The sequence below is a fragment of the Carettochelys insculpta genome, chromosome 9 (assembly GCF_033958435.1).
Source record: "Carettochelys insculpta isolate YL-2023 chromosome 9, ASM3395843v1, whole genome shotgun sequence".
In the NCBI taxonomy this organism is placed as follows: Eukaryota; Metazoa; Chordata; order Testudines; family Carettochelyidae; genus Carettochelys; species Carettochelys insculpta.
The window spans coordinates 28,822,011-28,835,764 of NC_134145.1; the positions used below are offsets into that span (position 1 = coordinate 28,822,011).

A 13,754-nucleotide genomic window follows, 5' to 3' on the forward strand; every position below is an offset into this window, starting at 1 on the left:
ACTAGGCTAAAGCCACATAGCGTATTCAACGACTTTATTTGTTTTTCTCTTTAAAGTTTTTCAGTTCTTAGGATACCATAAGTAACCGGTTGTTATTTTGCAAAAAAAAAAAAAAAAAAAAAACAAACAACAAACAAGCTACGGAGGGACAGCTCAAGCCAGTCCCAGTAACCAGCGCCGGAGGCCGGGAGCTAGGGCCATCAGCCCTCCTGCGGAGGCAGGCCATCGGACGGGGAAACAGCACAAAGAAGTGCTAAGTACCCACAAGCAAACTCAAAGACTCACCAACAATGTCCGCCTCAGGCTTTAAAAAATGTGAGTCCTGCCGAGAGGCGATGCCAGTGTCCGATGGGCACAGTCTCTGCATAAGGTGCCTGGGGGAGTCCCATGTGGCACAAAAATGCGCCTTCTGTGCAAAGTTAACGACCAGAGCACGGAGAGACAGGGAGATGAGAATTAAACTGCTGCTTCTTGACAAGGCCCTCCAGCCAGACGTGCCGGAGCGGCCGCAGCAGGAGGGACCCTCCGGGGCCCTTAGAAGGAAAGCTGCCTCCCTCACTCCATCTGCGCAAAAACGGAGGAAAGTTTCTCCAACCCGATCCCTGCCGGCAGTAACAGTGAGCGGGACGGGAGGAGCGAGCAGCCCCCAGCCGCAGCAACAGCTGATCGGCGGCGGCACGGAGAGCCACGTGGAAGCGGCTCAGCCTCCGATGATCAGCCAGCCGCCCCGCACCGCAGGCAGGGCGGCGGCTAAGCAAGCGCCGGTACCAGCGGCACCGCAGACAGCGGCACCGATCCCCGGGGAACCGGCGGTGCAGGGCGCGCAGGCACGTAGCCTGCAGGCGCACAAGGACTCCGCACGTGTGGCACCGCCCTCGAGCGTGCCTAGCACGGTGCCGACGGGGCCGGGATCCCCCGCCCATCAGGGGGCGGAGTTACCTCCTCAAGGGAGGGGGAAGGCTGCACACAAGAGGAGGCATTGCAGCCCCTCTCCAGACAGGGCTGTGGAGCTCTTCTCTCACAGCCCTCCGCTCATGTTGCAGACTCCAACCAGAAGGCAGGGGCCCCCCCTAGCCTACCCGGAGCCCCCTTCTCCATTCCTGCAATCAGCCTCCCCATGGCTGGCACCCCCCTCGCCCTTCCTGGGATTTGAATCGCTGGACTATTATGCAAAATCGCTCTCTCCAGTGTCTCGACAATCCCCCTCTCCCAGACACACAGGGTACGTGCAAAGGGAATGGTCAAGGTCACCTTCCCAGGAACAGTGCCTATACTACCATGGTCGTCCCTTCCACGCGGGGCATGGACACCATCGGCAATCTACCAGGGGGAGATCCCCACATATTACCTCGTACCCCCGAGGGCAATCGCGATCGGGGACGGAGACTCAAGCATCCCAGGGGGGGCTGGCCGTGGACCCACGAGATTTTCCCTCGCAAACCTCCAGCGAGAGGGCGCACCATCACCATCAAGAACCGGAAGGGTCCAAAGAAATGTACCCCAGCGGTTCCTCGTTTTCCTCCCCGGATGAGGCCACGGCCTTAGGGGACGTCCATCCCAAGGACGATCTCAAACAGTTTCAGGAGCTGTTTAAGAGGGTAGCTTTCACGCAAGGCATCCAGACAGCACAAGTGCAAGAGAAACATCATAAGCTCCTTAAAAATTTGAGCTCCCCGGCCTCCTCCAGAGTAGCAATCCCGCTTGATGAAGCGATCTTGGAGTCCGCCACTACCATATGGCAGACCCCGGCAACTATTCCGCCTGTCCAAAAGAGAGCGGATAAGAAATACTTCGTGCCGGCGAAGGGCATGGAGTTCTTGTTTAGCCACCCCCAGCCAAACTCCTTGGTGGTGGAGTCCTCGCAGCAAAGATTAAAAACATCTCAATTTAAAACAGGGGGAATGGACAGAGATGCCAAGAAGCTAGAGCTGTTCGGCAGAAAGGTCTACTCCTCCTCCACTTTAACCTTGCGAATGGCAAATTATGCAGCGCACTTGGCGAACCATAATTTCGACAACTATGCCAGATTAACTTCCCTCATGGACTCGCTTCCAGAGGACAAAAAGCCGGTCCTCAAGGCCATAGTGCAAGAGGGCTACGCGGCTGCGAGGATGGAAGTTCAGATTGCTTTGGACGTTGCGGACACGGCAGCACGTTCCACAGCAACTGCAGTGGTGATGCGACGGGAGTCCTGGCTCCAGACCTCGGGCATACCGAGAGATCTGCAGGCGAAGATAATCGACCTTCCCTTCGACTTGCAGAAGCTGTTTGCTGAATCAACTGACTCGGTCCTTCATTCCAGTAAAGACTCAAGAGCCACACTCAGGACCCTGGGGATTTACACCCCTCCATACTCAAAGAAAAGGTACTACCCACAAAGGCGGTACCAATACCAGCAACAGCGCCCCCAGTATCACAGGGGTTACGAGCAAGGGCGGCATCAGCAGCACCAGCAGTACAGAACCCCCAGGCGACGCTCACAACAGGGCCGTACGTCCTCGGGGCGGGGCCAAAGGCCACAAGTTTGACATACAAATCCAGGGCTGCGCCATCACCACCATTGCACAAGATCATCCGAAACGACTTTTTCACCATCGCCTCCGACCATTCTACGACCAGTGGCAAAGGATCACCACAGACAAATGGGTGCTGGAGATCATAGCCACGGGGTACGCCATCCCCTTCCAGTCGCTCCCGCCGCCGCGACCCCCGCCCAAGCCCCACCCCCAGGAGGCCTCCCATGTAGCCAGGCTCAGGCAGGAGGTGGCCCACCTAGAGTTCATAGGGGCGGTGGAAAAGGTGCCGGAGCAACTGCAAGGGAAAGGGTTCTACTCTCGGTATTTCCTGACGGAGAAAAAAACAGGAGGCTGGAGGCCCATCTTAGACCTTCGTGGCCTCAACAGGTATCTGCGCAAGCAACGTTTTCGGATGATCACTATTGCCTCCATCCTTACAGCACTGGACGATGGAGACTGGTTCGCAGCCCTCGATCTACAAGACGCGTACTTCCACATAACCATTCATCCGGCTCACCGACGTTTTCTCCGGTTCATGGTGGGCAACGAACACTTCCAATACAAGGTCCTGCCGTTTGGCCTTTCCTCGGCCCCCAGAGTCTTCACCAAGACCTTGGCAGTGGTGTCAGCCTACCTGCACAGACAGGGGGTGTTTATTTTCCCGTATCTGGACGACTGCCTGCTCAAAGGGACCTCGAAAAGGGAGGTTCTCCGCATGATACGCGTCACAGCAAACACGTTCTCCGCACTTGGCCTGGTTATCAATATGGCAAAATCAAAGATAGACCCCTCACAGGACATAGAGTTCATAGGGGCTCGCATAAACTCAGTCTCGGCGAGAGTATACCTTCCAGAGGCTCGCTTTCGAGCCATCGGTTCCCTCGTGCAGGTCATCACCTTCAGCCCTACGGTGCCGGTCTTGACGTGCTTGCAGCTGCTGGGCCACATGGCAGCGGCTACGTTTGTGGTACAGAACGCCAGGTTGCACATGCGCGGCATGCAACATTGGCTGGCAAGTGTATACAAGCCGGCAGTACACACCGTTCACAGGGTGGTGTCGCCCCCACCTGGGGTGCGCGAATCCCTACAATGGTGGGTAAACCCCGGGAACTTGCTAACAGGGGTACCCTTCCATCAGCCGCAAATATCGGTTTTCCTCACTACGGATGCCTCCCTCATAGGGTGGGGAGCGCACATGGGCGAAGAGGTGGCTCAAGGACTGTGGTCACCCACGGAACAGTCTCTGCATATCAATGTTTTAGAGCTCAGAGCAGTGTTCAACGCCTGCAAACACTTTCGAGACCGTATACAAGGCAAAGTCGTCGGGATCAGTACAGACAATACCTCCACCATGTTTTACATAAACAGGCAAGGAGGAGCTCGATCCCGTACCTTATGCGCGGAAGCAATCCGCCTATGGAACTGGTGCATCGCCCACGATATAATCCTGAGAGCCTCCTACTTGCCGGGCACGCACAACGTGAAGGCAGACCAGTTGAGCAGACGTTTTGCGCTCACCCACGAGTGGCAGATCCGTCGCGATCTACTACGGCCTATTTTCCACGCATGGGGGTTTCCCCAAATAGATCTGTTTGCCACTCAGCACAACAAACAGTGCCCACGATTCTCCTCCAGAGCAGGGCTGGGCCGGGGGTCCCTGGGGGACGCGTTCGCGATCCCGTGGGGAGGCCCCCTGCTTTACGCGTTTCCCCCCGCAGTGCTGATCCACAAGGTTCTGCAAAAAGCCAGGAGAGACAAGGCTCGAATGATCCTGATAGTCCCAACATGGGATCGCCAACCATGGTTCCCCCTACTCCTGCGCCTGTCGGACCGCCCACCGATGCCTCTTCCGGTGGCGCCGGACCTGCTCACGCAAGCCCAGGGGTCCATAGTGCATCCGCACCCCCAAAGCCTGCGACTGCAAGCGTGGCTAATCCATGGCTCAGCTCCCTAGAGAGCGCATGCACAGTGGAAGTACAGCAAGTCCTAGAAAGTAGCAGGAGGACTTCCACTAGGAAAACCTACAAACAAAAATGGACTCGCTTCATGGCTTGGTGTTCTACCAAGCAGCTGGCCCCCCTCTCGGTGCCTATACCTACAATTCTAGAGTATTTACTGGACCTCAAGAGAGCAGGACTCTCGCTATCCTCGTTAAAGGTCCACCTGGCCGCCATCTCGGCGTTCAGACATGAGGAGGGAGGGCACACGGTGTTCGCCCACCCTATGGTTACCAGGTTCCTCAAAGGGTTGGTAAACCTATACCCCCCTCGGAAACCGATTCCACCTTCGTGGAGCTTGGACCTGGTGCTTACCACACTCATGGGACCACCGTTCGAGCCCTTGGCCACGGTTCCCCTTCGCCTCCTTACAGTAAAGACGACCTTTCTTCTTGCAATTACGTCAGCCCGTCGGGTGAGCGAGCTTGCGGCAGTCATGGCAACGCCACCCTGCACTGTCTTTTCCAAGGAGGCGGTAACCATACGGCTGCATCCAGCCTTTGTTCCCAAAGTTTCTTCCGAGTTTCACATCAATGAACCTATTGTTCTACCCTCGTTCTATCCAAAGCCTCATAACTCCAGCGAAGAGGCGCGCCTACACCTCCTGGATGTGAGGAGGGCGCTAGCCTTCTACGTAGACAGGACCAAGTCCTTCCGAAAATCGGATAGACTCCTGGTCTCCCTCGCTCCCAAATCTAAAGGAGAAGGTCTCTCATCGCAGAGAATCTCAAAGCACATTGTATCCTGCATAAAAATGTGCTACGAGCTCAGAAAGACTCCTTTGTCGGCCACTCCCAGGGCTCATTCCACCAGGGCGGTGGCAGCATCAACAGCCTTTTTCAAGGGCGTTGCATTGAAAGACATTTGCAGAGCGGCGACCTGGTCATCCTACGACACGTTCGCCAAACATTACGCCCTTCACAGGGTATTCCAAGAGGATACCCGTCTCTCTGCAGCGGTCCTCTCGGGGACCAGCTGCACATAATCCGATTACCCACCACCTATCTGGGTTACTGCTGGGTAGTCACCTATGGTGGAGCACCCACGGGGACACTCGAAGAAGAAAGAGAAGTTACTCACCGTAGTAACGGTGGTTCTTCAAGATGTGTCCCCGTGGGTGCTCCACTTCCCGCCCATCCTCCCCGCTTCGGATCTCTGTTAGTGTTTTGCAGGGGCAACCGAGGCGGTTGGTCGAGGAACTGGCGGGGACCGGATCGCGCACATGGCCAGGAGCGCGCCAGGGAGCGGCGCGTACCGGCGCATGCGCGGTCCGGCAGAAACTGCTTGGAAGATCCGATCTGCGGCGCCGGCCAAGCCGTCACCTATGGTGGAGCACCCACGGGGACACATCTCGAAGAACCACCGTTACTACGGTGAGTAACTTCTCTTTTTGTATGTGTGCAACCGATTGTTCTGTCCTAAGTCAAGTGCTTTGCATTTTTCCATATTGAATTTCGTCTTGTTTACTTCAGACTATTTCTCTGTGTGGTACAGATAATTTTAAATTTTAATCATGTCTTCAAAAGCACTTGCAATCCCCTACCAGCTTGGTATGGTCCACAAATTTTATTATTGTACTTTCTATACCATTAATTAAATCACTGATGAAGGTATTGAACTGAACCAGACCCAGAACTGATCCCTGCAGGACCCCAATCAGTATCCCCTTCCAGCTTGACTGTGAACCACTAAGTACTCTCTGTGAATGGTTTCTCAATCAGTTGTGGCCCCCCCCCTTATATTAGTTCCATCTAGGTTGTATTTTCTCTAGTTTGTTTAGAGTGTCATTCAAAACAGCATCAAACACTTTACTAAAATCAAGCTATACCACATCTACTGCTGCCCTATCTGCTATCCACAAGACTTGTTACCCTGTCAAACAGAGGTCTTCCATTGGTTTGAAATGATTTGAGACTTATAAATCCATCCTGATTATTATTTATCACCTTATTGTCTTCTAGGTGTTTGCAAATTGATTGCTTAATTATTTGCTCCATCTGGCTTTCTAGATACTGAAGTTAAGCTGAGTGGTCTTTAATTTCCTTAACTGGTCCTTAATGCCCTTTTTATAGATTTGGTGCTAGATTTGCCCTTTTCCAATCTTCCAGAATCTCCCATATCTTCCATGACTTTTCAGAGATAATTTCTAATGGCTCAGCTATCTCTACTATCAGCCCCTGGAGCATTCTAAAATGTGTATCATAAGGCCCCAGTGACTTGAAGATATCATTGCTGTGTTCACTGTGGCCCCAAACTGCCACCAGACTTAATCCCCCACCCTCACAGCCCCAAACCGTTGCCAAGCTTTACCCCCACATGCACATGGCCCCAAACTGTTGCCAGGCTTTACCCCACACACACACACACCCTGCGGCTCCAAACTACCACCAGATTCCCCCCACCAGCAGCCTCAACCCACTGCCGGCCTTCAACACTTCCCCCTGCCGTGCAGCCACAAACCGCCACCAGCCTTTAACCAGCACCCCCTCACACCCCCACCGATACCCTTTAACCAGCTCCGCAGCAACCCAAACCACTGCCACATGCAGCTTGGAGCTCCTCAGACCTTTTAAAAATGGCAGCACCAGAAAAAGGGTGCTGGAGCACCATTCCAGCAGGAAAAAAGGACATCACTGTTCTCCTCATAGCAATAATACAGAGAGAGAGTTCCCTATATTTTTTTAATCTTTCAGTAGACCTTCATGTCGTTGATCATGTCCCAGTCCTAAGACTGGTCGGATGGACTCTCGCCTCTTGTGTAAACAGACTCCTTTCTTCTTAGGGAGATCTCTGAGTCATGTAGAATAATTATCATGAGAAATTTTGAATGCTGTATTTGAGCAACATGTATGTGACATTGTGGGGAGAGATAGTGAGGCAGTGTATAAACTGATGTCATAAACTTTCTTCCATTATACTCACTACCAGCTCCCCCCTTTTCTTATGCCTGATTGAGATAGAGATGTGAATGAGACCATGGTGGTTGATGTTCAATGTGCACAAGGTTGTGGTAAGAAAGAAAAGTGTGGAGGAGGTTCAGCTGAAGTGATATCTGCCTCTGTTATTGCATATTGCCCAGTTATTTTGAAAGACATTTCTTTTAATCTGAGACATTTGGATCCCAGATTGCCCCACGATTCCAAGGTCTTGCTGCTAGCCAGGAGTCCATTTTTGCATGTAACCATTGTGATTATTTCTCCTTACTGTAGACTTACTGAATTAAGATGTCATCTAGAGGAAGCAGGGTATCCTCAACAGAGAATTAATTTCCCCTGTTGTCTGTTGGAATCTGAGACTTTTGACCAAGTGTAGCATAAGAAACAGTGGCATTTGCTCAGGTCTATGTCTGAGGCAGTGTTTATGCGTAATCTTTCTCTGGACAAAAGTCACATTTGTTTGACATTTGTCAGTAAGGCATGGTATTCATAAATGTCTGTGCATACATGTAGACACTTCTTATATGATCATTTTATAAAGCCCTAAGTAAATGTGATTAAGAATTATACTGGGTAAAGTTATCCTGGTTAAGTTTTTTCTTTTGCCAGTGACAAACAAATGCTGATGAAACATCAAGGTTTTTTTATGCTTGTTACCATATCGGATGAAGGTAAAATTTTTACTTCTTTGCTCTTTTTAAACTGGCATTGTACATGATTTTTCTTTCAAATGTAGGTAGAAGCTCCATTTATACCAAAGTGCAGAGGACCTGGAGATACCAGCAACTTTGATGACTATGAAGAAGAAGATATTCGTGTGTCTCTAACAGAGAAATGTGCAAAAGAATTTGCTGATTTTTAGTATGGGTAAGAGGACAAGATGACATTGGGACTCACTGGGATCTTTGCACTCTATTAACTGATGAGGTGAAGCTGAGAGTCATGTGAAAACAGTTACCTAGTTACTTCATTCCACAAAGCTGACTGAGGTCTTTATTGCCATCTTCCATGTGTGCAGTTTGCACCAACCCTTATAACTAGGCACAATTAAGCAAGCACTGTTTTGCTGTATCACAGAATACTAGACCACTTTCCTACTTATTTTTGGTTTCTGTTGTTTCATTGGGTTCTGTATAATGCTCATTTCCCCCTTTTCAAATGAAGAAGTTTTTTTTTACCCCAGGATACTCCATTTTATTTTGAACAATGTATTTGTGTGAGTGAAATGGAAGGTGTTGCAGCTACTGTGATTTAGACTGAAGTGAAAGATAAGTGTTGCTTCTAGTCTGTGCCAGCCAATACTTCTTGTCCGTCTTGAGTCTGAGACTGCAGTTGATTATTATAGATATATATTTTTGGTAGAACAGACTAAATCTAGCCAACATTTTTAACATTTTTGAAGGTAGTATTTATCACCACATAAGTCTATGCTAAATTAATTTAAAAACATTACTTCCTGGAGACTGACCAAAGTTAGCTTAAATTGGACAGCTTAAGTAGGGGCAACAGCTAGACCCCGGGGCCTTGATTTTCTCCATACGTGCAGTTCTCTTCACTGCCTCCTTCCTTTGTATTCCTCACCAAGGCAGTAGGTAAATATGTCATATCCAGACTGTGCAGTGGGAAGAATGCAATCTCATTAAGCAGGAACAGTTCCACTAGATCAGGACCATATTTAGCCAATAACCAGCATTTCAGTCGGTGGATATTGAGTGGGTTTTTAACCATATAAACCTAAACTCCTAAGAAGTGTTGGTCAGTATTGTAAAAGAATATGATTAAAAAGTCAATCTTACGTGTTCTGAATTATTCCTAGTTTAATCCCCTTTTTAATTTAAAAAAAAGTATTTGGTTTAAAAAACAAAATGAAAAAGTGCTTTGCCATTAGCTGTGAAAAATGTAGATATGGGTTGGGTGTGTTTTTTTTTCTTTGGGGGCGGGGGGTTAGCTGTTTGAAACATGAGGTTATTGCCAAGTTTTTATTCTGGTATACTATATTAGTAAACTGAGGATGGAGTACTGCTAGATCATTTGATTTTTAATTACAGTGCTTCATTCATGTGTAAAAGAGACATAGTTAAAATTGCCATAGCTGTTTTGTTAGTCATGTTGTGTCTTCATTTCTAACCTACTCCCTTTCAGTGAATCAGAATGTGTGATCACAGATGTAAGAATTTGGGCTTGTATACTTTCACCAACTGACTTAAGATAACTGCTGCCATGTACTAGCTTTTGGCACTTTTACACATTTATTTCAGTGTTGATTAATAATCAGTGGCTCAGCACATTATTTTTTTGCTTTTAAACTTATCCATGCTATTTTTATTTGTACACTTGATTCCAGATAACTGAGTGAACTACCTAAAACATCACATATAAACAGTTGAAAATAAACTAGGCTCATTTTTCTGATCAATTTACGTGTGTACAAGGATGATTTTTTAATTAAAACTGAACAATATTGATACATAGCTCTTGTATTTGTTTGAATGTCAGTGCAGATGAACCATTGACATTACATCGTTTTAATCTGTATGACACTCCTTTAAGAAGAGCCTTTGTAGACATTTTACAAACCAGTATGAGCTGTACCATCCAGCATTCTGTAAGTCTCTAGGTTGTCAAGCATTTTTGCACAATGTCTTTAGGAGGCTGACACTGATTGTAGCCTTTGCCCACCCATATTTACATACGTACAAGAAAAGTATAAGATACTTTTGCTGTAGCAAATTTTACGTAATAAAATATGTCATATGAATAAATTAAAGAATCTTTGTATAAAAATGTTAAAATCTTTTGTATTTCATTTAGACTGAGGACATGCTGTTGTATGCTAGCTGTATGCAATTAAATTCTGCAGTAACTTTGTTGTCATTTATGAACTTTAAAAGATTTTAATAAATGCTGGAGATCACAATTTGTTTATTTTAATTTTTAGTTGTTATTTATAGTCTAATATGGTTCAGAGATTTTCTGTTCTATAAAGTACTGTGATTGCTCACCCTGGTTGTACAGTAAAACAGAGGAGTCTCTCATTAATTCTACCACGTCTGTATGATATCCAAATTAAATTCTCGATGAGCATAAATTGAGAAGGCCTGTTATTAATTCCATAATGATGTTCTATTTCTTAATTTTATCAACAAGCAGTTAATTATGGAAAGTAAAATAAATTTCCATCATTGCACATTAGACTTCAGTAAGGAAATAAATCTTGGTTGGGGTGGAGAAATAAGAGGGTGAGTTTGGTTTCCACGGCATTAGTGAGTACCTTTGACAGTGTGAATATTATGCAATCTTCTCATTTAAAAATAGTCATAAAATATAACCACAACAATATCATATTTGTGTTTAATTTCAAAAATCCGTTTTACTATACAAAAATTGTATATCCGACAATAAAGGGTTGTTAATTTTACGCAATTGAGAAATTAAATGTTAAACCATATGGTATATTTTAACTGTACTGTATGTGCAATTTCGTTTCCAGCATAAAAGATTGTATCTCATTAAAAATAAATTGCTTTTTTTATTCTCTTGTCACTGACATTAAAACCCTTATTTTTAAATCCTTGAAGGTGAAAATATTTTAGTATTTTTTGCAAATAATTAGATGTTTTTATGTCTTGCAATAGTGTGCAATATAGTAAAAATTTATATACAAAAGTGCAAATTAAATTATCTATAACACTGCATGAAATATTGTGTTCTTTCTTTTTGAACCAGAATGTTGTATGTTACTTATTTGAACTACATCCCCACATACGGTTTCTTAAAATTGAATTTACTAATAACAGATTCTGAGTAATGTACTAAACACACCATATCAGGCCTGTGAAATACCACACTCCATTTTGTTGTTTTGAAGATGACAGTACTGGTTGAAGGTGCTACCAAAAGGCAAAGAAAATTTGGATTTTTTTTTTTTAAAACCAAAGAGAGAATAAGCTGGTCATTAAATGCAGATTTTCCATATTTGTCATCTCCCATTTATCCCTTACTTTTTTTATTAAAAATAATTCTCATGAAATGTGTGTGGACTATTGTTGTATAGAGTTAGTGCATTACAAACTATTAGATTATTGATAGAAAGTAAAAACTTTTAATTTTAAGTTTTAATGAAAGCTAACTAACATGTATCCTCAGGGCTTTCTGCACTTCTTGTTTTAAAAGGCACTGCTGTACGTACCTCAGCTTCAATTTTCCCTATGTTGTGGTCACAGAAGTTGAAAATGCTTGCTTTCTGCTGCTGTAAACCTACTGGCTGTAGTTTTATTTGTTTCCTAGTATAAACAAAATGTTACAGTTTAAAGATTGTTATTTGTTTCTTTTACACAGCTTTGTTGCAGGCTTCTCAATCACATGACTTACGCTTCTGCAACTGTTGAACCAACACAGCCTGTCAAACGTCAGATTAGTAGATGTCATGCTAATCTGTAAATGACTCCTATAATTTTTCACCATTTACAAAGGAAGTGTTTGCCATCAAACTTTGGATAGTCACTTTGTACTGCTGGGTCACAAAGATTATAGGAGGAGGCTGTGCTTGTCAGTTGCCAAACCAAATTCCCCTTTCTCATCTCTTACCATGGGAAAGCAGCTTCCATTTGAAACTGTTAAGGGACAAAGCTTATTTCCTTTTGCAGGTGAGACCTGTAGAGCAGGTGTGACAGGGATAATACAGAAATTCCCTTACTTAGACAGGTATCGGAGGGGTAGCTGTTAGTCTGGATCTGTAACAGCAACAAAGGGTCCTGCAGGGCCAAGAGAGAAACCAACAGAACACCACTAGCCATCACCTACAGTCCTCAGCTAAAACCTCTACAGCGCATCATCAGGGATTTACAACCCATCCTGGACAATGATCCCCCACTTTCACAGGCCTTGGGAGGCAGACCAGTCCTTGCCCACAGACAACCTGCCAACCTGAAGCAAATCCTAACCAGCAACTATACACCAGACCACAGTCACTCTAACTCAGGGACCCATCCATGCAACAAACCTCGTTGCCAGCTCTGCTCACATATCTACACCAGCAACACCATTACAGGACCTAACCAGATCAGCCACACCATGGTGGGTTCATTCAGCTGCACATCTACCAATATAATTTGTGCCAGCAATGCCCCTCTGCTATATACGTCGGACAAACTGGACAGTCTCTACGTAAAAGAATAAATGCGCATACATCAGATATCAGAAATGGCAATATACAAAAACCCGTAGGAGAGCACTTCAATCTCCCAGGCCACACAGTAGCAGACTTAAAAGTAGCTATCCTACAGCAAAGAAATTTCAGGACCAGACTCCAAAGAGAAATTTCTGAGCTACAATTCATCTGCAAATTCGACGCCCTCAGCTCTGGCTTAAACAAAGACTGCGAATGGCTGGCTAAATACAGAACCAGCTTCCCCTCCCTTGGTGTTCACACCTCCAGATCAACTGCTGGTAGTAAGCCTCACCCTTGCTGACTGAGCTAACCTTGTTATCTCCACCCTTGCTCTGGCTTATTTATACCTGGCCCTGCAGATTTCCAAAACCAGCATCTGAAGAAGTGAGTCTGTGCTCACGAAAGCTCGTGCTCCAAACTTTTCTGTTAGTCTATAAGGTGCCACAGGACCCTTGGTTGCTGTTACTTAGACAGCTAGCTCAGTTGTGTCAAGATGTGACCTCGGTCAAGGTAACGTAAGTCTGTAGCTGAGGTTGTGTGAGCAATGATTTGCATTGAATTTGAGAGCATTTACTGAGGTTTCTACAGACTCCAGATGGACTTGTCTGCTTCAAAGAGATTTTGTGGACCTAGGAAGGGCAATTATCCTTGCACCATGACTTTGTACTCCAGTTAAGTTCTGCTGCAGGAGGCTAGATCTGATGTCTGCTTACACTTTCATATTATCATTTGCATGACTTCACAGGAGTCTTTTCCAGTGTTCACACCATTCCCTTTTAAATATTGGTGACTTGATCCTACGATCTCCTGAGATGGACCAACTCAAAACCTTTTCTTTCTAAATTACAGGAACAACATGTTTGTGGTGCTCATCTATGTTAGCTTGTGACCCATGAAATGCGTAATCAGAAAGATACTCAGTTACTTCCACACCACATGTACCCACTCCCTACCCATTAGAGATTTTGGTTATAAGAGTTGTCCTAAGAGCATTCTTCCTTGTACTCAGGGGCAAGATGGTGTAGATGCCCTTGTTATCTGTGAAATTCTAGTAGTCGATTTGGTAAGTTTGGCCTCAGTCTTCCCTGTCATATATAAACTAATGGCCTGAGAATGATGCATCAAGAATGACTCC

At 46.1% G+C, this 13,754-nt stretch overlaps 1 protein-coding gene across 3 annotated transcripts in view; it reads left to right on the forward strand.

Annotated features, from left to right (window-relative positions):
• Positions 1–11,643, forward strand: part of PRKACB (protein kinase cAMP-activated catalytic subunit beta) — a 116,202-nt gene extending 104,559 nt beyond the window's left edge. The window contains exon 10 of one of the 3 annotated variants that reach the window (XM_075002255.1): positions 8,186–11,641. In XM_075002255.1, the coding sequence (XP_074858356.1) occupies positions 8,186–8,311 (126 nt within the window). In that variant the 3' untranslated portion in view covers positions 8,312–11,641. Of the gene's footprint in view, positions 1–8,185 lie in introns of all 3 variants that reach the window. The other 2 variants (XM_075002256.1, XM_075002254.1) reach the window with 2 other exon arrangements.
• Positions 11,644–13,754: the final 2,111 nt, after the last annotated feature.